At 39.2% G+C, this 24,801-nt stretch overlaps 1 protein-coding gene across 3 annotated transcripts; it reads right to left on the bottom strand.

Annotated features, from left to right (window-relative positions):
• Positions 1-2,091: 2,091 nt before the first annotated feature.
• FAM114A1 (family with sequence similarity 114 member A1) lies at positions 2,092-24,723 on the bottom strand. 3 transcript variants are annotated; one of them, XM_014938370.1, is made up of 14 exons: positions 24,678-24,723; positions 21,743-22,095; positions 20,002-20,089; positions 18,848-18,961; positions 18,592-18,695; positions 16,792-16,926; positions 15,532-15,684; positions 13,878-14,001; positions 11,816-11,901; positions 10,368-10,535; positions 8,811-8,950; positions 7,627-7,699; positions 5,899-5,952; positions 2,092-3,822 (listed from the first exon to the last, which is right to left on the bottom strand). In XM_014938370.1, exons 2-14 carry the CDS (start codon positions 22,085-22,087, stop codon positions 3,721-3,723), a joined length of 1,686 nt encoding a protein of 561 aa, XP_014793856.1. In that variant the 5' UTR covers positions 22,088-22,095; positions 24,678-24,723; the 3' UTR covers positions 2,092-3,720. The 3 variants fall into 3 exon arrangements, with proteins under 3 accessions (XP_014793856.1, XP_014793857.1, XP_014793858.1); XM_014938371.1 differs by lacking the exon at positions 5,899-5,952 and adding an exon at positions 5,598-5,651; XM_014938372.1 differs by having other exon boundaries at positions 11,816-11,898.
• Between the last annotated feature and the right edge of the window lie 78 nt (positions 24,724-24,801).

Here is a 24,801-nt window from a genome sequence, read left to right as displayed (position 1 = left end):
AGAGACAGTCGTTTGGCTGTCTCAAGCAACGGATGCTGGAGCAGGGAAGTTGGACTAGATGCTCTCTATGATCCCTTCCAACTCTAAAAATTCAGTGAATTTCAGTGAAAATCATGGGCAAGAGCTGTTTACACATGGATAGACCAGAACAGACTATACCCTAAAAAGCAGCAAACAATTTACGGCTTGCTTTCTTTGCCTTAATAAATAAATAAAATCAAATACCTTGAATATAAAAATACAGCAAATGACTCATCTACTAGCTTACTTCTAGCTCCTCCTTCAGTGGTGACCTGTAGCAGTGGATCATCTGCAGGTGGGCAGGCAGCCTTTTACATTTCAGCTGGATAAATCCCTCGACTCCGTGAGCGCAGGCACCTGCCTCCTCTGTCTCTGCATAAAAAAGCCTGCTCAGAAGTGGATGGAACACTGTGAAAAACAGATCTGCTCAAGAGAACGGGTAATTTTCACAATGTAGGTTATTTTTGAAATCAGTACTTATTTCAAGTGCCCAGGCACACTCGGTGGACTGACCTGAAAAAGGTGCTGATGAAAGAACAAACACCCTCCCTGAAAAGTTTAAGGCAACGCGTGTTTTTGTCAGAGTCTCAGTAAAATCCCGCTCATCGTTCCAAAGGCAAATCACAAATTCCAATGTGGAAGATTTCACCAAGTACATCCTCCCATCACGTTATTCTTCAAAACATTCTTTTTGCCTCAGTTCAGTATCTCAAATGGTTTATTTGACTGATGGAAAAATACAAACCAATGTAAACAAAATATTCTGGTTACATCCACATAGTACTTTCCTACTGAAATATTATTTACCTAAAATTGATTTAAAGATATAATACTCAGTTTTCCTAGGAAAAGAGGATTGCATCTGAGATCAGATGGAGTACCCCTGTGCTCATAATCTGTCCTATTTCCCTTCCTGCATTGTATGGATGTAAATACTTCAAGTCCACATTACTTGTTGTAACTTCTTTTACTTTAGGGTAAGGTACTTTATTCAATACATACATAATTACACACACAAGTGAAACCTCTAGTAAGAAGCATCTCAGACAAGCAATCTTTGTCTTAAGAATGCCCCTTAGAGATTTCAAACATCATCCCCTGAGGCTTCTATACTTACACTGTTCAGCCTCTGCTAAAAAGGCACCACTATTAGTCAACACTTTTTTCTGACGGTTTTAGCACTATATATTCTGCACTGCATTTCAGAGGAAAAAAAAAATCCACATTAAAAAGTAACTAAAATCATTTATGACTGAAAAGATTAACTCGGCATAGGAGCAGGATCAAACAGCTATTGCTGTGTTCTGTGACTCGGTTGGCAGGAACACCACGTTTACAGATCCCTGATGCAGAGCTCTACTCCAGAGAGGTTTCTCGATGAAAAATCATGATGAAATTAAAGTAAAAATAAATCCAGGATGTAATGATCGACAGGTGAAAACATCAGGCTTTGCTTGATGGTCTTTGCTTGAAAAATAAATAAGCCTTTAGCCAGGTGTTATATTCTGCTTGCCAGCAGGGAACAACAGAAAAAAAGGTTTGAAACAGAAAAAAAGGGCTTGAAACAGAAAAAAAGGGCTTGAAACAGAAAAAAAGGGCTTGAAACAAACAGGCCTTTTGTACAAGCTTTCCCTGGTGTCCAGTTGTTCTTCTGGGTCACAGCGTGTCTACAAGAACGAGCCCTGCTCAAGTGAGTCCAAGTGTGTGTCTTTTCCAGAGGGGACTACTAGAAAAAAGTACATTTATTGCCCTCAAAGTGCAGAAGCCAGAGGAGCCACAGGTTTCCAGAGGGGACTACTAGAAAAAAGTACATTTATTGCCCTCAGAGGACAGAAGCCAGAGGAGCCACAGGGGATGATGCAACGTTTTGCATCAACTAAACATTATTTTGTAAGAAGCTTCTGAAAAGATGCTTTCTGAAATGAAGCAATGCCAGATGGAAGTGTCGTGGCTGTAAGGGTGGGTGGGAGCTGTACCCTCCCTTTGGGCTAGTGACTCTGCTCACCAGTTGCCTTTTTTCAGGGACAGCGAAAATTCCATCTCTAAATAACAAAAAAAATCACAGTACAAAGCTTCTGAAAAGATGCTTTCTGAAATGAAGCAATGCCAGATGGAAGTGTCGTGGCTGTAAGGGTGGGTGGGAGCTGTACCCTCCCTTTGGGCTAGTGACTCTGCTCACCAGTTGCCTTTTTTCAGGGACAGTGAAAATTCCATCTCTAAATAACAAAAAAATCACAGTATGTGTGACAGCAGAACAGGGACCACAACAGGATAGGACACACACAGACCTTTCTGTCCCCTCTTGTCTGGACCCAAAAAAGTTACCATGGGCAAAACAAATACATGGTTTCTCTTTTCTAACAAAAATGACAGTATTTCCTCCTGCTCCATCTCATTATTTTTATGATGTATGAACTATGCTTCTATGATTAAACATATTCAGGTGTTAACTACAATGAACAAGCATTTAAATACAATTAATGAGTGTATTGGGAGGGAAAAAACAAGGTACAAAGTAGCTGAAGGAAATGTAATAAACAATGAAAATCCAGGAGAACAGAAATACTGGAAGGTTCTTCCTGTCTACGAGGTGAACCAGCCTTAGCAAATTCAGGATATTTCAAATTCCTAAACACAGCTCAGGATTTTAAACTAAGGATACAAATAAATTATCATGGTTGTTAGTGTCACTACGAAATGTCACTCCTGCTGCTCAGTTATGCTCTGTCTCTCTACTGCCTCAGAGAAAATGTGATTTCTCTGACATTCTCTTACAGCAATTCTCTCCTACCTTCTTTCCACAACTTCCTTGAAGCCTCCAAAACTGTATTTCTGAACTGTCAGTATCACTATCTCCAGCTGATAAAAAGGTTCATGATGTTTAAAGTCCATATTAAAGCCCACAGGGGTAACACAAGGGAGAGGAGATTATTTTGGAGGTGTTTCAAATGGGAACTTTTCTATTCATTGAGTATTAAAAAGATTACTTTGGTCTGCAATGTTGTTCAGCTGTTGGAAGGAAGAAATAGACATCAATGAATATAAAATTATGGGTCTTTACCTGTACTCTTACCTGGCTCAGAAAATGTCTTTTCAGTATCATTCTGGATGTGTATACTCCATGATTTTAATTTAGTAAAGGTAATGCCTATTACTGTACAACTCTTTCAACACAAAGTGTTATGCAAGCAGTACAGATTATGATGATGTTATTATGTGCTCCTGTAAAAAGTATTTAACAAGTGGAAGACTATGATAATTTGTTCACGTTGGCTAAAACTAAATACTGAAAACAACTTTTGAAATACGCATTTTTAACTGACAGAATGGAGACAAGGGAAACAGTCATTTGGGCTGAAACCTTTTGAAAAACTTTACATTCTAATTTGCTTCCTAAATCATCTTCGACTGAACGGGTCGACACTTAGAATCTGGATTTAAGTGAACGCCAGTATCAACAAACTTCAGTTTAAATTAATGCAAAGGATATCGTCTAACGGAAAAGAAATTCCTCACTTTACTAACTACTTCTAAAGTCTAAAAAGTTTCAAAATGTTGTTCAATATGTGCAAAACTGCGTTTAGTGTCTTCAGAGGACTCCAAGTGGCCAGATGTCCCTCGAACCATCTCTTCTCTCTGCAGACGACAGGAGGTCTGTGGTTTCTGCTAAGCCCCGTGGGGACAACTGCTGGGCCAAGGTCACTCCTGCACCTTTAAACAGCTGGTCTGGATATGGGAAATCTGCAGAACTGGAAGCAAGAGCTGGAAAGCATCCCGGATATAAGTAGTGCTGTTGCAGCCCTGATGGGGAGAGGAAACATGTGGTTCATCAGTACGGTTGCCACGTATTTCAGGGATTACATTGTACTTTTTAAATAAACTCTTGTGTTTGGTTTGGTTTTTTTACCATCTGCATCACGCTAGATTTTAGAATCACACAAGGTTTTACAACCTGGAGATAAGAAAAATGACAAATTACAGCAGTTTGCAGCTAACAGGGGCAGCCCAAATATATATATAGAGAGATATATAGAAACCTGATTAAAAAAAAATATATATCTAGAATCACAGAATCACAGAATCTTCTAGGTTGGAAGGGACCTTAAAGATCATCTTGTCCAACCATCAACCTAACTGACAAAAATAGACACCCGCACAACAAACAAGAAGCATCACCATCACTAAACCAGACCTCCCAGCACTACATCAACCTGTCTTTTGAACACCTCCAGGGATGGGGCCTCAACCACCTGATTTCCCCTCAGTTTGAACTCTCGGACACTTTTATTTGTAATATGAGTAGAATAAAATGCCAGCGTTCAGAAGTAGATTTGACTTTTTAGATACAAACCAGCCAGTCTTTCCACCAAGAGAACTCATTTTTAATTTGCTGCAGGTGGAAGAATTGTCACTGAAATGAACAGGTTTTAACACCTACTACTGTTTTGGGAATTTCTAATACTGAATGGTGTAGCAGCTTGTAATTCCGCAAGAACCAAGGCTGTACTAAGACATATTTGTATACAAATATGGGATTTAACACTGCACTCCACAATTCTGGACATTCTGGATTTTACAAGTCCTGGAGCATGTCAGCTAGAACAGCAAATTTACCCTATAACAAAAGGAACTGTAACAAAAAGGATCTTTACTAGAGTTCTGTTCAACTTTCTATGATTTTCCTTAAAGGCATTGTTAATTCAGTGCAAAATCGCTTATTGTAGAACAACCTTTTCCTCATTCCTAAGGGAACTATTAGATACAAAATGACAATTTGCAGTCACTACTATATGTTTATTTATGTTTAAAGAGAAGAGTGATTTAATTAACAGAGTGAAAAGAATTCGTGCTGCAGATGGTACACATTTTGGAACTTTATGAATGTTTTCCTCCCTCTCGACCTCTTCTCAGTGAAACTGAGGCACATTTTACTCACTGTGCTTTTCTGATGGAAAATACCTCACGGTGTCTAACAGAAGAAGTCACTCCTAGAGAAAAGTGTCTAATAAAAGAAATCACTCATGAAGATCTTGGTGATGTAGTTATCCAAGCCTGCTGCTAGACTCTGATTTTTTGTAGAAATCTAACTGCCCGTGGATGGGAAGCACTGCAGCACACCTGCAACCCAAATTTTAAAGAACAGAGTAGCCTGAAACTACCTGTGTATCAGAAAGACTTTGCATTATTTGATGAATTTTGCAGCATATTTGCAATTTACAGTATATTTGCACCATACTCTAACAGAACAGTAAGGATAGGCTCATCCTAGGCAATTTGTAAATGGGTTAGAAAAGGGTTAAAAGGCACATTGTGAATTTTGTCCTGTGCTCTGACCTACCCAGCAGGATTTGGTCATACAGCTCTTAAGACTCCTCAGTAAATGCAATATTACTAATATAGTACTTGTGGGAGAGGCTGAACGCATAAAACGAGAGGTTTCTGAGCTGGCACTGAACAGCCAGAATGATATTGTTGTTACTTTTCATATAGTTCTTTCTTCAGACACAAATGTGACTGTTTTATTTCAAAATCACTTTACTAGGACCTTTCCTACTGTGAAAATATCCAAGGCTTACCTCTAATTGCACGCTGTCGATGATGGGGTTAAGAGCCTCTGCCTTCATATTGCTCTGTAAACCAGAAAATAAGATTGAAATGCCAAGGCAAGAAATACATTTAACAGAAATATATGACTAATATAGTACTTGTGGGAGAGGCTGAACACAAAAATTAGAGGTTTCTGAGCTGGCACTGAACAGCCAGAATGATATTGTTGTTACTTTTCATATAGTTCTTTCTTCAGACACAAATGTGACTGTTTTATTTCAAAATCACTTTACTCGAACCTTTCCTACTGTGAAAATATCCAAGGCTTACCTCTAATTGCACGCTGTCGATGATGGGGTTAAGAGCCTCTGCCTTCATATTGCTCTGTAAACCAGAAAATAAGATTGAAATGCCAAGGCAAGAAATACATTTAACAGAAATATATGTGAGAAGTGGCTTTATGAATTCTATAAAGGCCTCGCTTCATCTTATTCTTATTCAGACTGTTTTTCACAGTTTTCCTGATGACTGCATCTCACACACATTCAGCAGACCCCACGTATTTCCATCACTGAGTAAAATGAACTAAGATGGGCCCAGGGTTTTACTTTTTCATCAATTTTCAAATTGCCTGGTTTCCTACGGATGTGAGATTTATGCAATGACATTGTCTGTCCATCTGTCTGTCGGTGCCCCTTTTCATCTCCCCCCAAAATTTTTTAACCGATTTTCAACGAAACAAGAAGGAAAAATACAGGTCAGAGGAAAATGGAATTTCACAAGTATCTGTGGTTAGAAGGAAATTAGCTCCCCCACAGAAGGAAAACCAGGTGAAACTCAAACTGGAGGCAGTATTTGTTGAGCTGGACAAGGCAGACTGGCCAGTAAATAGAGCTCAGAGTGCATCATGGTTTTCTCAACCCCCAGACAGGAATAAAGATGGCTATGATGAGTAGTGACACTACTAGAGGTGAGAAAACCAAGATTGGCCAGTTCTTCTGCTTTTTAGAACAGCTAAAGATAGAAGGAAAACCAGGTGAAACTCAAACTGGAGGCAGTATTTGTTGAGCTGGACAAGGCAGACTGGCCAGTAAATAGAGCTCAGTGTGCATCATGGTTTTCTCAACCCCCAGATAGGAATAAAGATGGGTATGATGAGTAGTGACACTACTAGAGGTGAGAAATCCAAGACTGGCCAGTTCTTCTGCTTTTTAGAACAGTAAAACTTCTTTCCTTTTTTTTATTCTCACTGTTCTTTGCATTGTGTTTTTTTAAAAGGAAAGGACAATAACTTCCAGCAAGAGTTGCTTTCTTTCAGTAACAGTAGACTTTCTTACAACAAAGGAAACACAATACCAATTAATTTAACTAAGGATTTCCACTTACAATTTGTAGCTTCCATATTACAGATTTAAAGAAACATGAACCCCATAATTTTCATTTGGAGAAAGGTGGCGGAACAAAGGGAAGATGGGTAGAGAAAAGGTGAGCAATTTTACTGACAGTAAAAATGCAAATAAGCATCCCAAAATGCAAAATAAGCAGTTTCTCCCAGAGTAGTGGGAAGGAATGTACATCATTCAGAACAAATGCAAGCCAATAAATCATGTTCTCTAGAAATAAATCTGAAAAAACATGCTCAGAGATGTGCTGAAGAGCAGCCTGGGAAAGAAAAAACATGCTCAGAGATGTGCTGAAGAGCTCATGGCAGAACTGGGAAAGGCTGAGTAGGAGAAGAAAAATATCATTAAGTTGTGGGACTTTCAGTATGAGAAGATAAGAAGTGCTGTGGAAAAATGGGAAAACGTAAGGGAAAATGAAAAATGGTGTCCAGAAAGAGAGATTTTAGAAGGAGGGGACATGCTGCTGTGTATCAAGGCTCATAAACTTTCTCTGCAACAGGGAATCTGCTGTAAGAATGCCCTGAATTCTCGATCTGAGGAAAGAAGTCCCCTCTTTGCTACTACCTCGTGTAAAGCCACAGATAATAATTTCTGTTTTAAGAAGTGAACTATGTTAAAAAAAGCCCAAACGCTCCAGAAAATGCTGTTATCTTACCCCAGCTGCTGTTAAAGAGTCGGAAAACTTCTTTGATAAACATGCAACTTCATTGCACATGGCACTCGTTAAACTGGTTTAAAAAAAAAGAGACAAATATAAAAATACATCCTCGTCCTGCATATAAAACCCTATGACTGTCCCAGGTAAAAGCTTCATCTTAGAAGTCAAGAATGTTCTTAAAACAATTTTGCTTCTAGTAATTCTCTAAATATTTTGGTGTAGACCTTTTTCATGATACAGTTTTTATGTTTCTCCACTGAAAAATCATTTTGGTGTAGACCTTTTTCATGATACAGTCTTTATGTTCCTCCACTGAAAAATCCACTGTTCACTACAGCAGCAAAATGACGTCATGTTGACTCCAGCACCAGTCTTTTTTGATAGGGCAATGTTTCCATTTTTTAAATTCTAAACTTCTCGTTTAATTATTGTTTTTCTGATGCCTGCAGCAACACAACTCCTAAAAATACTGTTGGAAATAAATCAATACTTGTTCGAGTACCATGTTTTAGACTGATGTGTTGCCATGGACTTTGCTATCATTACCAGCATTCTTAAACACTTTCTTTAATACTTTATTACTTAAGACTCAAGCCCTTACAACACCTTCATGTCAAACCCCACTGAAATCAGCAGAATCAATTACTACAGAGAGATTGAGATCTGAATTTTGAGTCCCACGAGATAAACTGGCTCCTTGAATTTATGTATGTTTTGTCACGGTTTACCACAAATTTGCTGGCAACTTTGGTCAGCAAAACAGTTCAGAAACTTATTGTTTAGAACTGCAGATTAATTTTTATATATTTTTGGCAGATAAACACTAGCTAAGGAAACGACTGGCAGATAATAAAACTGCATTACACACTCCAAAAGCAAATTCTGTATATGCTAGCACGGTGTCATAGCAGAGGAAATTAGCAACCCTAAATCAGCATGTACATTCACTTGCTGGAGCAGAAACAACTTTCAGCCTATGAATAGGGCACATTTTGTAAACTTCCATATGTTAACTGTGTCCAAAAACTACAGGTTTTCATTGATTACATGAAAAATATAGCACCAGGACCCTTAAAGCCCATCCTGTTTGCTGATCCGTGAACTTAGTGTGTCTTCAAGTGCCAAAAGCTGAAGAGAACTTCCTGAGTTTTAAGCAAATATCAAATGTTCATAATACTCACTTTGTCAGTACTTTTGCTTGATCTTGAGCTGTTTTTTCTACTTCCTGCCCATGTAGAATTAATTCTGCTACTTTATGAAGCTGTTCAATACAACGAGCAGTTACCTCAGCCAGACTTTCAATGGACAGCATGTAGATTTCCTTAAAATAAAAACAGGTAATAATATCAATAGTAATACCACCAATAAATAAACATATAAAAGAATCTGAAACATAGGAGCTCCCCCTCCCTCCACATTTGGAAATACCATCACATACACAGTGAAGTAACATCAGCCATAACGGCATCCTTACAAAGAATACTGGAAAATGAAATATCCACAGATTATAAAGTACAGACCTTATACTCATCCTTGAAAATGAATGAGAATAAATCTACCATTTATTTGGGAGGGAACTAGGTCAGGCTCTCAGATTTTCTAACATAGCACTTTTAAACCTAGTCCTAATGAATGCAAAGATCCCTTAAGTCTGGATGAAATCGTAACTGCTTCATATGGAGCCACAAGTATTGTGTCATCTCTCAGATGAATCTCCAGAGTAGAAATGGGTAATTCTCCCAATAAAAAAGTGGATTTTACCAGCAATGATAAAAAATCCTACCTAGCACTCTAGTTTTGCAGTTTTTACAAGCTGATGCCAGCTGGGAATCTGCAATCACATAAAAATCTGTAACAAATACAGTGTAGCTCTGTTTCCTTCTTTGGACCTTTTTTTTGGAAGGAAAGATGAAGGATAATTTCTTTGTTAGAATTAATTCAAAAAATCTTGACAAAGATACCAGCTACATTTAAGATTGCTATAACTTGGTCTGGAAGTGTTCAAGGCCAGGCTGGATGGGGCTTTGAGCAGCTCTGGTGGGAGGTGTCCCTGCCCAGGGCAGGGGGGTGGAACTCGATGATCTTTAAGGTCCCCTCCAACTCTAACCATTCTATGATTCTGTAAAACATTCAATCACAATTAACCTTATCAACAAGAGGGGCTGCCTAAACAGACACAATACTTTTACCCTTAAAGGCTACCTTTCATAAAGAGAATGAACACCTGTGAGTTGCCTCAATAAATTTTCTGGTTTCTCTGTTTGTGATTTAAACTGTTTGTGTTTAAATAAAGTTTAAGACTTTCTTCCATGTGTTGTCACAGGGAAAAAGAGTTGCCAAGGATGGCAGAGATACAGCTTTCAACATGCTGTCGATGTTGCACCACAGAACCCCTCAGCTCACTGGATGTTGTGCATACACAAGCACACACACAAAAATATAGATATAAAAAAATAAAAACAATGCCATACTTTGCTACTGCTACTTTGCATATTTGCTTAAGGGAACTGCTACTTTGATATTTGCTTAAGGGACCAGATTAACAGTTAAAATATTTAAGTAAGTTAGTTTCCTAGTGGGTCTATAGTGAGTAGCTATATATTAATACTTCTTAATAGTTTCCTGAGTTTAAAAAATAAGGACAACATCTAAAACCAACACACAAAGATAAAGAAGCAATCTTATCAAACAAAGTACGACAATTTGCTTAATGAAGCATCCTCCAAAAGCTATTTTACCTCCACAGTTTTGTTTTTATTTACTTCTGGTTTATCAGCATCAATTTTATCTTCTTTTTCAGTCTTGTCTTCACCAGGTTCTTCAGATTTTTCTTTTAGCTTCTCTTCTATGTCTACTGAGGTGGAGAAACTGGCTTCTTCAAGCCATTCATGAGCTTTTTTCCTAGCCTGATAAACAGAGAACAACCCCAAAGTTCACTTCAAATTGGCAATATCAAATGAGGTTTCTGAATATTCATTAACGAGTCCTTTTTACAATCCAAAGTATAAACATATGAAGCCTCTAGGAGGCATTTAGTTAAGTGTGTATTTAAGAAAATACAAGAAGAAGCACTTCTGACCACCTAAAGATGATACAGTATGATATTCCCAACCAACACATAGTTGGATTTAATACCAGAGTGAGCTACATTTCAGCTTTATGAGGTATCTTTCAAAGGAATTTACATGGAAATAATTTTCCCAAATAAAAAAGTAAGAAGATACAATAAAAAAATATAGGAGAAGTAAGAGAGATTCCTTTAAATTCTTAAAGGAAAAATAAACAAAGGAATTTACATGGAAATAATTTTCCCAAGTAAAAAAGTAAGAAGATACAATAAAAAAAAATATAGGACAAGAGAGATTCCTTTAAATTCTTACAGGAAAAATAAATAGAAAATCACTGTATCCTCAGCTCCCTTCCCAGGCATGAAAGTAGATCAAAGTGGAAAAGCCTTGAAGTTTTATACAACTTCAGACTACTGTTATGGTTAGCAGGAAATTTATTATTTCTCTTTTTTAATGTGAAGTCAAATAAAAATATGTTAAGATCTAAACCTAAGATCAGCAGAAGAATCACCTTTAAAGGGGCCCAATAGTAAAAATGTGACTGGTGATGTGACTACCTTCTAGCCATCTAACTTTTACATGACTGAAGCTAGATGAGACGAATCCAAGAAGACAAATAATTGTGAACATGACCTTTGTTCCCAGCATGCAAGACCAAATCTGCCAGGCTTGTGACCTCTGTTCCACCATCCCTGGAGGGATTTAAAAGCTGGGCAGACGTGGTGCTGAGGGACATGGGTTAGTGATGAGTTTTGTCAGATTTTGGGTTGATGGTTGGACTCCATGATCTGAAAGATCTCTTCCAACCTGGACAATTCTACGCCTTACTAATCTCACTTGAAAATGTCTAATCTCTAATTGCTTTCTGAACTGTCTAGACTGAGATAGGTCCTGCTCTGCATCAGATTTCAGAGCAAAGCCTTCCCTCTATGTGCCCAAGAACCAGAGGGCAGGTCACTAATTCTACGCCTTACTAATCTCACTTGAAAATGTCTAATCTCTAATTGCTTTCTGAACTATCTAGACTGAGATAGGTCCTGCTCTGCATCAGATTTCAGAGCAAAGCCTTCCCTCTTTGTGCCTGAGAAACAGAGGGCAGGTCTCAAACAGATGCTAACCTTATTAAGTTTGTCAGGAGTAGCAGCAACGTGCAATTCGAAGAGCAGTTCCGTGAGCACACTGACAAACTCCTCTCCCATATCTGCTGCAAGAAAAAACAAGACAATTTATTGTTAGGTTGTTATCACTACAGTATTCTACATGCTCCAATGCATCCAAGTAATTTCCCCAAGCACTCTAGCACTCAAAAAAGAGTGACAGTGACAGGGGTGTGTGGGTATAGGTATGTGTATATGCTCAAAGAAAGAAGAGAAGAAGCAAGAGAGATACCTGCACAACCAGATATGCTGGCTTGACACTTCAACTACTCTTTCTACTCCATCCTAAATGCCACTAAGTTTCACAAAAGCAGGAAGAGGAGAAGCAGATGAACAATCCCCAGTTATCTGACAAAAATATATGACCCACAAAATAACCAACGAAGAGGTATTAAACTCATCTTCCAAACCAAGGAATAAAAACAGCAGCAGGGCCAGATCCAGGTAAGTTGCAGAGGAAACATACTGGAAAGCATATTTTTTATTGCCCTGTCTGTAAACCCCACCTAAGAGGTGTGTTTTCTTTCTATTTTAAGATTAAGCTTTGTTTAAATGAAAAATGTTTTCTCTTCTGCTTAGGAATAATGAGCCTTAAAGAATCTGCAATTACATTTCAAAAGATTCATCAGCAAAGATAAATATCACTAGTATTGAAATTTTACCTTTCTTACGTATATCCCTTTGATTACTTGCAGTTGCCATATTCTAACATGCTCTAAGTTCCTAAAAGTTGGTATTTCGGTTGGTTCTGTCCATCTGCACTTACTGAGTTGGGAATCTTCACTAACAGTTCCTGGGGGAATATACCAAATCCAGCTTTTTTATAGCCTGATGACACTAAAAGGTTCAAAGTCCCCATACCAAGCCTGATAAAAGTCAGAATTTCTGAATTTCACATCTTCCTGTATTCCCACTTTTTTTGTTTTGTTTATTCATTAGGTATTTTGTTCATTTATTAGGTATTTTCATTTAAAGACTGCCCACCTTCGGTGCTATAAAACAAATTAGACAAAGAACTCTTCACCTGCAATGACCAAGAGACTGAGCTTTCCTCTGAACAGCTGGGGAACAACTCAAGAAGAATGTATTCTGAAAGGCCAGAGAGATGCAGAGAGCTCATTTAGGCACCTATTTTGTCCCCACCCAAAGGGCCCACCCCTTTTATTGTAACTTTTGTGAGCTGATGTGTGGACAGCCATGCTGGTCCCATTCTCTCCCATGCTGTGCACTACATCAGAGCCATGGATGCTTCTGCTATGGCTCTGTTTTGTCTATTTGCTCATCCAGATGTTCAGAAATGAAATAAATAAATAATACCTCTAATCTGTGTGTGTATTGGAGGGTAAACGACTGGCACAGGGGGTAAATGACCCTACTTTGGGACAACACATGTTCAGAAATGAAATAAATAAATAATACCCCTACTCTGTGTGTATATTGGAGGGTAAACGACCCTACTTTGGGACAACACTACTTTAACTTCTTTCTGAGACTTCATATGTCAGGTCTTGCCAAGCAACACCTAAAAAGCAGCTTTGCCACGAGGTTTCAAAGTGGCTTTCCCTCAAAAAGATCCAGGTTCTGAAGTCCCTTTATGACACTCTAATCTTTTCCCTGTCTAGCAGGGGAGGATACAAAGTTAGGATAAAGTTGCCGAACAGAAAAGCATTGCTAAACACTCCTAAATTTTCAGATGACACAATTTCATAAAAAGATTCTGTAAGAAAACTTCAGTTATCCAAAAAGTCGTTGTTCTTATTTTTGTTTTGCTTTCACTGAGGATATAGTAAACTAACACAATACTTCCTTACCTTATATATTCTCTATCTCATGCTTCAATTACAATATAAATTCAAAATTAAGCATTGATCAGCTTCCAGAACTTTCACAGTATTAATTTTAGTGACTTGCTTCTGCAGAGTGTCAGGATATCAGAAGTTATAGTTTGGATTGCAATTTTTTTAATTACTATGTGCAGAAGTAACAATTGTCCATACAGTTAAGTCTCTGTATTTGTAATTACCTTTCTGTGCGGGTACCACTTCATCATCTGATTCCTTTGGAACAAAAATCTCCTTTATAGCAATTAAATCATTTTTCACAGTCTCCAGCTGCTCTCCATCAAGTGTTGCTAAATATGACTGAATCTGCAAAAGAAAGGACAGAAGGGATTCCTGACTGAATCTGCAAAAGAAAGGACAGAAGGGTTTCCTAAACAAAACAGAGCCTTTTTCTTAAATTGCTAATTTTGGGGCTGATACCAGACCAGGCTAAGAAATGGCAACTTCCATTATGCTCAAATCTCGTCTCTAATCTTCTGATTTATGTAGACACATTTTTAGCTCTCATCAACAAAGCATCACAAAAATTACACCAGCCTTGCAAGACCATCAGGTCTTTACCTTCTCCTGAAACATTCGTTTTGAATTATAAAATTGTGGCTTAATTGCAAGCTGTAATAAGCATTTTGGGATTGCCTGGATGAAGAGAGCAGGAAAGAAGAGCACAGGCCGAATTCACGCTTTAGCCTGAGAACTCATAGGAGGAGCTAGAAAAAGAAACCAGTTTCCCCTCCCTCAAAATGCAACCAAAATTATTGACAGTCTACCAGTCTACCTGTTTTTCTGGAGAACATGCTGACAGATCTTTAGGTGTCTCAGGAACCTGCAAGTCCCTGCATCTATAATAGGGTGGCAAGGACACAGGACACTAGCAATGCCTTCAGTCTCTCTCATCTCTCATGGCAACAACCTGCCCAAGCCTTCCCTACCCTGGGATATGTAACACTAAAAGAAAAACAGTTTCGATGTGTGCAATTAACCTGAGCTTGTTTTACATGTAGGTTTTGAATTTATAATTTTGCAATTACAGTCATAAGGGCAAAAAAGCAGAACCATCATGGACAGCATGTAGCCGGCTATTATTAAAATAAGCTTCACTTGTGACAGCAAAAAAAAGTATTTTAAAAAAATAGGTTGGATATTTTTATTAGAAGTAACCCAGAGGGCAAGGAGTGCTAAATACTAAAACAAAAAAAAAAAAACCCGTGTATTTTAAGAAATTTATTCAGAAAACTGTTTCATTATAAAACAGTGCTGGGAATCTAAAAAATTAATCTACTGTCTGAGACCTACTGACAGCTCAAATTCACAAATGCATTTATTATATAGGCCTTAGTAACTTTAGTATGTTCTTCAGAGAGATATATAGCATTTGTACACTTCCAGTAATGATATCTTGGGGTAGCTTTATGTAAGTTTAAAACCTAACACAATAAAGAAGACCTAGGAATTGAATAAGTAACCTGGAATTCATTTTAATTCACTAGTCTCTAGGTGTAGCAGGATTGGAATTCCTGAAAATATCAGTGCCTGATACAACACCAAAAGACAACAACCTCTTTGCAAACGACAGTGTCACAAGCTGATCTATGATCCTAGAAAAAATTACTTTCAGCTTTGAAGCTGTTTGTTCTGAGTTCATCTTGGAGTTTAATTTTACATGTGTTGACACTGATTTCCTGAAGCCCAGGACTGGCCCATGGGACCAATCCAGCTTTCTCTGAAGTCGACGAAAAACTTACTGTTCATTTCACATGCAGCTGCAGAGTGAAATTAATGCAAAGAACAATTTTTTTACCAACCATTATTTTGATTTATGCTGTCTGCATACTGTACCTGGGCTTCACTTTCATTTGACAGGATTTCCAGAGCTTCCAGATGAGACAAACCTTGGAACTCATCAAAAAGTAGTCCATAATGTGCTGTTCTTTCAACTGTAACTTGCTGGGCCCTCCTCTGTTTTTCTTTTTCTTTAGCTTCTCTCAACAGCTGCAAAAATAGACATGATTTCCATTGTTTTATTGCTAGTGCTGTAGGTATGACAGATTTTATTACCTTCTGCTTGTCAAGGAAGCAGTAATAAAATTTGTGAATCTATCACATTTGCAGAGCTGAAATATCTAGCTTCCTTTTTGATAAACTTTAATAAAATACTGATGTAGTATTCCAAGTATGGTTTTCCCAGTATTAATTGCTAAACATCTTTTTTCAAAAAACAACAAACAAACAAATAATCTTGCTTATGTTCTCAAAAGCAATATCAGCTATGGATATCATATCATATCATATCATATCATATCATAAATTTAGCCACTAATTACAATGAAAGAAAAATAAGTGTTGTTTAGTAAGGTATTCTGAAAAGCTTATTTTAACCCTGTGACCCTTAATAAGAGTTATAGAATCACAGAATCATACAACAGTATCAGTCTGTTTAAACTTACAATGACCAAAACTAAAGATGAAACATCTCATTAAAAGAAAAATACTTCACTCCTCTCTACAAAGAATTAAACACGTAGTAAAATTAAAGTTTTTTTCAATGTCTATTGATTTCCACAGCCTCCCTCCTCTCAGCATCTGGAGAGCTACATAATTTTGTACTGACAGCACTTAGACTTTTGTTCTGCTTTTATCATGTCTCTGAGCTTTTAAATGTATGAGTCATGACTGTGTAAGGGTAACGTCAGTTGAGACAGACATTAAGGTTTAATTCGTAATGAAACATATGTCACATTCCAGTATTATTCATTTCCAAGGGAAGTGATGTTTATGCTGGAAGACATCTATCTACAGCAGTTACAAAAACACTGACAATTTGATTCTGTCTCCAGAGTGTAATGATTTATCAGTGCATATACTACCTTATTAAAATCAGCTATTGTACATGTGATTATGCAGGAAAGATGATTTTATAGTATTTTTTGTAGTTCTGTGAAGAAAAAGGAAGTGGAGCAAATATAAAGCACAACATTTATTTCCATAAGCCTACTCGAATGTCTACTGCAACGTATAAAGCCTCCCCCTGAGGCATCTGAAATTCTGGAAAAAGAATGTGAAACTGCATTGACAGAGCTGTATTTAAATAAATCCAACCTGAGAGAGAGAAACTGTTCGTTCCATCAGTGTTTTGGTTCTCTTAAATCCAGGATCGCTTTCTGCAAGGACATTCATGGTTTTCTTCCCAATAAATTCCAAAGCATCTAAGCCGCCGGATAATACACTTTTCCCCTGTATAAAATAATGCAATGGAGTTATTTTCTTTCCATTTTATGCTAATATGAACTGTAAAGAGTACTGTTTTGGCTGACACCACCTTTGAACACTCAGGCCCCTAGATTTTCTATGCTTTAACTAACAATAGGACAGATACATTTATAAAATTATGTTAGTTTGTTCTGAATACATTTTCAAAAAGAGCAAAATGAACTATGCAAATATTTCCAGTTGAGTAAAAGACTCACACTGGAGGAAACGTAACACCTTTTGGCAATAAAGAATTACGAATAATATCACTTGAATTTCCCCCCAAGTGGCATCTTGTCCATGGGAACATATTTTAGATGTGAATAATAAGGAGCCAAAGTCTACCATGAACAGGATGACCCTGCCTTACCCAACTGATTTCTGAAATGTCGACACTTGTGATGACTCCAGAACTGTCTATCAAAATACAGTTGTTTTTCCTGTGCCTTTGTATTAGCATTAGCCCTTACCCACAATTTTTCAGGTACATTGAGGAGTTTTCACTGGGTAAAGATTGCCATTTCAGTCTGGACTATGCATCTGTCAGATTTTGGTTGGTGACGTTCATCCCTGTGGTGTAACAGCCTGTCTAGGTTGGATTAAGAGCACATTTCTCTTATTTAAAAATCTCATACAATGCTCAGGTAATCTTAGTGGAGTCCAGCTCTCACAAGCCCTACGATGCTCCAGATTCTGTAGCAAGTCTTAGAAATAGTCTATAGGAATCTCCCTCTGCTCCCCAAATCTTTGATATTAGAGCATTGAGGCACTCAGAGGGAATTAGATATACTCTAAGAAAGAATCTCCACTTGGTAAAATGTGCTTATGTGGAGTTAGTCTCCTATGCTTTTTTAGCTTAAAGTCTCTTCAAATTTCAAGGGGAACATGACACTGAAAAGCTCATTTCTGTCTGTGAAAAATGCTGGGGAAGAAGATGACGCAAAAATTGATTTGGAACTAGTACAGCATAGGGTTTTGCAAAAGCTGAAACACAGACAACCAGAAAAGGATGAAGTGCAACACACAGAAAACATATGCAAAGCGTAATAGGAAAGAACCATGGCCAAAAGATCTTGCCTCACTGAGCCTGCAATCAGACCACCTGCTGGGAAGGCCAATATGAAAGGAGAGACTAGACAGAGAATAAACAAATGGAGTATTTTCTTATTTTATCTGCCTTCAAAAATGGTAACAAATTTTATCGTACTTTCTCTGGAAGGACCACATTAGACAATGGTGCCACAACCGTAAAAAAATTTCCCAAGAATGTACAGAATTCTATATAGTTTAGAAGAAGACTGTTAACAAATTTTATCGTACTTTCTCTGGAAGGGCCACATTAGACAATGGTGCCACAACCATAAAAAAAATTTCCCAAGAATTTACAGAATTCTATATAGTTTAGGAGAAGACTGCATTTTTCACTGCAACTAGTGTCAACGTAGGAACTGACTTAGTTGTGGTTGACTTTTTTTTTTAAATTTGATACCGTTATTTTGCCATGGAACAGACTCAAACCAGACTTAAAACAGAACCGTTTTTATAAAGACCTACAACTTAACAATCTTCACCTGTTAAATGTGACCTACAGTACAATTGCACCTAAAAATGATGAAGAACTAGAGCAGAGAGGCTGCTAACGTGACTCACTGTGTTCTGTACAGCATTAGTGATAGCTGACAACATGCCACGAGATCCAGATGAAGGAGAAGGAATATTCTCAGAAGAGCTTTGGTCCAGGGAATCTTCTGCTTCTAAGAAAAGAAAAAAAGCAAGCTCCAGCATACTTTCAAGTCACAAATTACAGTAAACTGGATGCTGTGATCAAAATCTTAAGAATTTTGTACATCGGACTAATTTGGCACTTTCAAAGATTTTTGTCCAATTTCGATGAACTTGAACTTACGTATAATTGGTGTTTCAGCTGCAGGAGAGTCTGCTGTTTCTGAAGACACTGAACTTGTGTTATGAATTCCCAGGGTAGTTCCTGCTTTTTCCTTTACTGCTGTTATCCCATGACCTGCAGCAGAAGCATATTTTAGATTGTATGTTTTGAAAACTGATTACTAACAGCGTGTAGTATTCTTATACTACACAAACGATGACAATCAAGATAACTATTAAACTTACTTCAACTGCCTAATTGTTTTCTAGGTTAATAATTCACTTATTCTACTATATCCCGTGTATTAACTGACTAGAAATGATAAAACTGAAATACAATACTCTGGACCAGATATGTAAAACTTGTTTCAGTGGCACACATCAGTTTAGTTCCCTACTTTTCAAACTGCTAAATATTGTATTACAATCAGTTTGAACAGAAATTGATGGTCCTCCCAGTGCCACAGGGTTTGGCCTCATCTAGTTCTCAGAAGTCTAGAACAATTAACCCGCAATTAATTGACTGTGGGTGAGTGCAGGGCTGATGTGAGGAATCTGCTCTTCAGTCTGCTGCACAGGTGCAGTGTTAGGTAAGAATTTCAGGAATACTGACCCAGGGCCTCAAAGTTATTTCAGGATTTAAGCTCCTTAATTGCGCGTTTGAAGTCAAATTCTAAAGTGTCTCTCCTAAAAGCTGCTGTTAAAATACATTTGTGAAGTCTGTTGGTGTCAGATGACACAGACAGAGTTATTGTTCCAGTGGCAGCTGATCTCCTACAGAGCCAGGGGTACAGAGAGAAGTCACAGTGTATAAACCACAAACATGCATGTGCATTCATCTGGGCCGGGGTGCTTCGACTTCAAAAACCATAAGCCTTTGGCAGATAATAATAGTATCAGATGACACATCCTTTTCTGTGAAGGAGCCACAATGAAGTAATTTACTTCAAACTATACAAACAAGCCTAGTCCCTTGTCCATAATCTGGCCCAAAGAAATATTTATGTGTTTTGACAGTTTAGGAAGGTCCTTCCTCCTATTAAAAAAACATAATCGTGATTGCCAAGCCTATCAGAATGAAACTGTCTCTGAATCTTTAAGAGACAACATGAATGTGTCTAATGACACATTAAAATTCTGATTTATTTCCATGTACTTTACTGATTGAACACTTACCCACTGTGGCAGAAGCTGACGACAGGAGAGACTTTCCCCAGGTACCCCAAGCTCCCCATCTACTTGCTTTAGCTGAGGAGTCTGCAGCCTGTAGGAACAACAATATTATTCCACTGTCTAAAATTCATGATTTCCAAATGGAGGAGGAAACACAAAGAACCTGTCAGGCAACAATAATAAATGATAATATCAGCAAAAACCATTGTGCCTTTTGCTTACAAGGGTATACAATCTGCAAACAGGCACTTTGTAATACAATGCTGGGCTCCTCTAATCATGGTGATGCCTCCTGAGGAATGATTCTCAAGAGGTGGAACACAGAGAGAAATAGCCCAGAACAACGACTGCCAAAAGCTCTTTTCATTCCTAAAAGTGCAACAGATTCTTAATGCTAATCGAAACGCTTATGGCCAGTGCCAGACTGGGTATTACGTGGAGTTTGAGCTTCTGTGCCTGAGAATCACAGAATTGTGGTGGTTGGAAGGGACCTCAAAAAAAAAAAAAAAAAAAAAAGAAAAAAGAAAAAAAAAGAAAAAGAGAAAGCAGAATGGGAAGCTAAGCTCAGATCCCCTATTCCTGAAAGTGCCCAAAACTCCAGAGATGTCTTTACAGATGTCCCAATATTTCTTCAGGAACGCAATCCTATAAAACTATGCAAGTTTGTTGTATAGTTATTATTATTAGGGAGAGGAGGGAACTCACCTCCTTCCAGAGTTCTAGTGGGAGACAGCGTTAGAGGCTTGGCTGCCTGAGTCTCCTCAGAGACATAACCCAGTAGATGTGCACAGGTAACTCCTGAGCTCAATAAAAACACAGCCAGAGAAGGTGCTGCCCACCTTGTACATCAATGGCCAGTGTTAAGCAATTATGAGTATTCTATATTTTAGTCATCTTAAGAAACTGTTGTCTCAAGAAAGTCTCCAGTAAGACATCATCCCTACACAACACACTCAAACCCAAAAACTGAAGTGGCCCAAGACAGCCCTGGATTGTGCAGCGTACGGATCCCCTGTCACCTCTTTGAGGTAGGTCCCTCTAAAGGCCTAAAGGTCCTGAGGTAGGACTAAAACAATGTCTTTTCCAACTTGTGGATGTCTGAACATTTTTCAGTGGAGCTGACAACATCTTCAGCTACGTCACGTGTATAGCCAGGTGGACCGTAAAAAAAGCCTTGTTTTTCTTAGTTTTCTTTTATTAACTACTTGCAATTACTCACAGGACCCCCAAAGGTCTGTGGATCAAATAAAAAACTACTGGCCAAGAACAAATGAAAAACTACCGAGCCTTGTGAAACATACAACATTTTTTTTTGTAAAGTCAATGACTTGAGAATTAGCAAGTACAAGATCCAGTGCTGCATATGCAGCTTAAGTTCTGTCCCCTTCTAGGTTCATTCCGTGAACTGAACGAAGCAGATTTGTACAGAAAGCTAGATAAGAAAATCACAGGAGTATTATATCTATATAAAACAGTCTAGATTCTTAATAAGACTTAGGCTCTGGTACAGTATTATTGCAGCCGGGCTAGAAAGACCAAATTAATATCATACTGGCAAAGAGAAATTCATCTATTCCTAGTTTCCAAAAGCTTGGTGTTGCAATTTAACTTCTTTTATTCCCACACAGGTTCTCTGTACAGAACTCCCTAGGCTTTTGTGAAAAACTGCACATACATTGTACAAAATCCAGTCCTTCCAAAGCAGGGAAGGGAGGGCTTTTACGGAAAAGCACGTGTTACTTACTGTGCTGCTTTGTTCATTCAGTGTTTCTTCAGATTCAGGTTCCGCATCAAGGCTCACAGTCTCACTGCACTCAGTGATCACATCTTCAGTCACCTCTCCACTGGAAGGCAGACTTTCAACTATTTTTCCAGCCAAAGGGTTTTCGTGAATAAATATGTCTCCTCCTTCCTGTCCGTTCCCAGCACTTGGAGCAGCCTGTCCACTTCCATCTTGTGCAGACTCATGTAAGACCTCAGCTTCCACAAGGTCTGGTACTGACTCACGAGGTGACACCTCACTGCTGGGCTTTTCCATTACTCCAGGCTCTTCTTCAGGGGGGACGCCATCACCTACGTCTTCAGACATTTTCAATTCTGGATACAGAAAATAAATAAAGTCTTTTGGGTTCCATAAACATTTGAATGGCTATAAAATATGCAGTGTTTACCATAAGCTATTGCTGAAAAACAATACAGCCTTGATGTGAGGCCTCCTGAATCACAGAGCCCTGTGGTAGATGCATCGTGCCAGCACTGATATCACGATGACACTGAATACTCTGTTCACCTTGCAGGATCTCAGTTAAGTATCAAAAGCAGCATTACTGTTTTCCAAAGTACAAATTGGGGAGGGAGAAACAACATCCATTTGTCTGAAGAAGTCAAATATAAGAGTTTCCACATGGTTAATTCCTATATTCCCTCTTAGACGTGTATGAAAGACCACTGAAGAGGATAATCTGAGCTCCAACAAGAAAGACACAGTGTGACTAAAACTGTGGTGGCATCTATGTGTTGGAGAAGGGGCATGATTTGAGAACGTGACATGGCACAGTCTCTGCAGCCACTTAGAATCACAGAATCACAGAACTGTCCAGGTTGGAAGGGACCTTTCAGATCACTGAGTCCAACCATCAACCTCACTCTGATAAAAACCATCACTACACCAGGTCACTAATTTCAGAATTTCAGAAGCACTATGTCAACCCAATCTTTTAAATCCCTCCAGGGATGGTGCCTCAACCCCTTCCCTGGGCAGCCCATTCCAAGGCTTCATAACCCTTTCTGTGGAAACATTTTTCCTGATATCCAATCTGAACCTCCCCTGGTGCAACTTCAGGCCGTTTCCTCTTGTCCCATGGCCTGTTCCTTGGGAGAAGAGACCTCCCCCCCCGGCTACACCCTCCTTTCAGGGAGTTGGAGAGAGCCAGAAGGTCTCCCCTCAGGCTCCTTTTTTTTTTTTTAAGTTCCAAACCCATTTTATCGTATTTACTTCTTATCTTCCAGCGTAACTTTCTTTTTTCTAGAAGAAAAAGACCACTGTGCAGTCATCAGGCTGAGGAGCCAGGAAGGGAGAGAAATGGCTGTCGAGCAAGCTCTGCAGCTGATAAAGGAGCAGCACTGGCAGAGTCCAAAAGGACTGCTCTACAGTGATTACCACCACTTACTTGCTGGCAACAACAGCAACAACAGCCTGGACTCTACTTAGAAGACAACCCTTGACAGGTAGTTGTTATTGCAACCTCTTGACTATATATTGAATTGCACAGCATAAAATAAACTCACAGAGTCCTCTCAGTAGATGTTGTCTTTTCATTGACTCCCATATTAATTAAATACGGTTCAAAGCTTTGTATCTGCTAGGAAGGACCGAGAGTCTAAGAGGGACTGAAGAACATGGAGGAAAAAAAAATAAAGGAAAAACGCAAAATATAACTGGGATTTAGGAGAGATCTGCCTGGAAAGCATGTATTTAAATTAGTATATTTTATTAAGGTCTATAGAATCATGGCTTTAGCAGCCTGTTTATCTAACTTGAATGAGGATCAGCTGTTTGAGCAGCTCTAAGAATAGCATTTGGGATCAGTGAATAAGAAACATAAATATATAAATAAATAAGCACTTGGTGCCACTTATATCACTTCCGCTTACACTGTAACTTAATTATCTTTAGAAAACATGCATTTACAAGTCAGAATCTTTCTATTCACCACAAGTATTTGTGTTTTCCATTACAAATATAGCAAATATGATAAAATGCAATAGTGTAGGTACATATCACCATTGTTTTAACAGTACTCACTGTGCAATGGGCAGCATCACCTAAAGAAAATTTTTGTAAACCAGGTATGAGGATGCTGTACCAAAACCTGTAAAATCTGTACACAGACCTTGGCAAGAAAATGCCCCTACAGGGGTACAATTTGTAAAGGATCCTGGCACAGCCACGCACATAAATTTTTGCAGGGCTGGGTCATCTTTGGGGACCAGACAGGCCAAAGAGCCTTGAGCTGTCAGGAAAGTTTAGCAGACAGGAGCAAAGGAGATAACAGCAAACTACCACATCCCTCTGAACCCACAGCCATGCCTGACTTGGGGGGGGGACACCACACAGGAGCCATCTCAGCTGTCACCTGTGAGACCACAATGACCTAAATCAACTCTGACAACTCCACCCCAAAGGGAATAATTACCTCTCTACAGATAAATTCATGACGGAGACACCACGGCCAGCCCCGGGCCCGCAGCGACCGGCTGCTCTGAGGCGAGCGGTGGGACCGGCCGGCTCCCCTCAGGGGCCGGCGCTGGCGGCACCTGCCGCCCCGCCGCTCTGAGGACTTTTATCCCGCCTGGAAAACAAAATCCAGCCGCTTTCCCTCCAGGAGGGTTAACTTTTTTTTATTATTATTCCTAAATGGACGGCGGCGCTTCCCTTTCGCTCGACGCCCGCTTCATCGGGACGGACGGGCTGAAGCCGGGCCCCCTCAGGCGGCTGCCCCGGCGGCATCTCCCCTGCCCCCGCCAAGCAGGAGCCGCTCCCTCCAACCGCACCGCCCCCTTCTCTTTCTTTTTTCTTTTTTTTTTTTTTTCTCATATCCCCTCGAGGGGCAGAGTTATCACAGATGAGCCCGCAGCCCGGTTTCAAAAGAAGAAGAAGAAAGCGCCCCGCTCCTTACCGTTCAGCAGTCCCCCGGCCGGCGCGCCCCCTGCTCCCTTCCCCGCCCCGCCACGTCGGCACCAGCGGAGGGAGGAGGAGGCAGGGGCAGGCCGGACGGCCGAGCCGCGGGGAGGAGGAGGAGG

This window comes from Calidris pugnax, unplaced genomic scaffold (genome assembly GCF_001431845.1).
Source record: "Calidris pugnax isolate Ruff unplaced genomic scaffold, ASM143184v1 scaffold72, whole genome shotgun sequence".
Classification (NCBI taxonomy): Eukaryota; Metazoa; Chordata; class Aves; order Charadriiformes; family Scolopacidae; genus Calidris; species Calidris pugnax.
The sequence above is the reverse complement of the archived record's forward strand: the minus strand, read 5'-3'. Positions and strand labels throughout refer to the sequence as shown.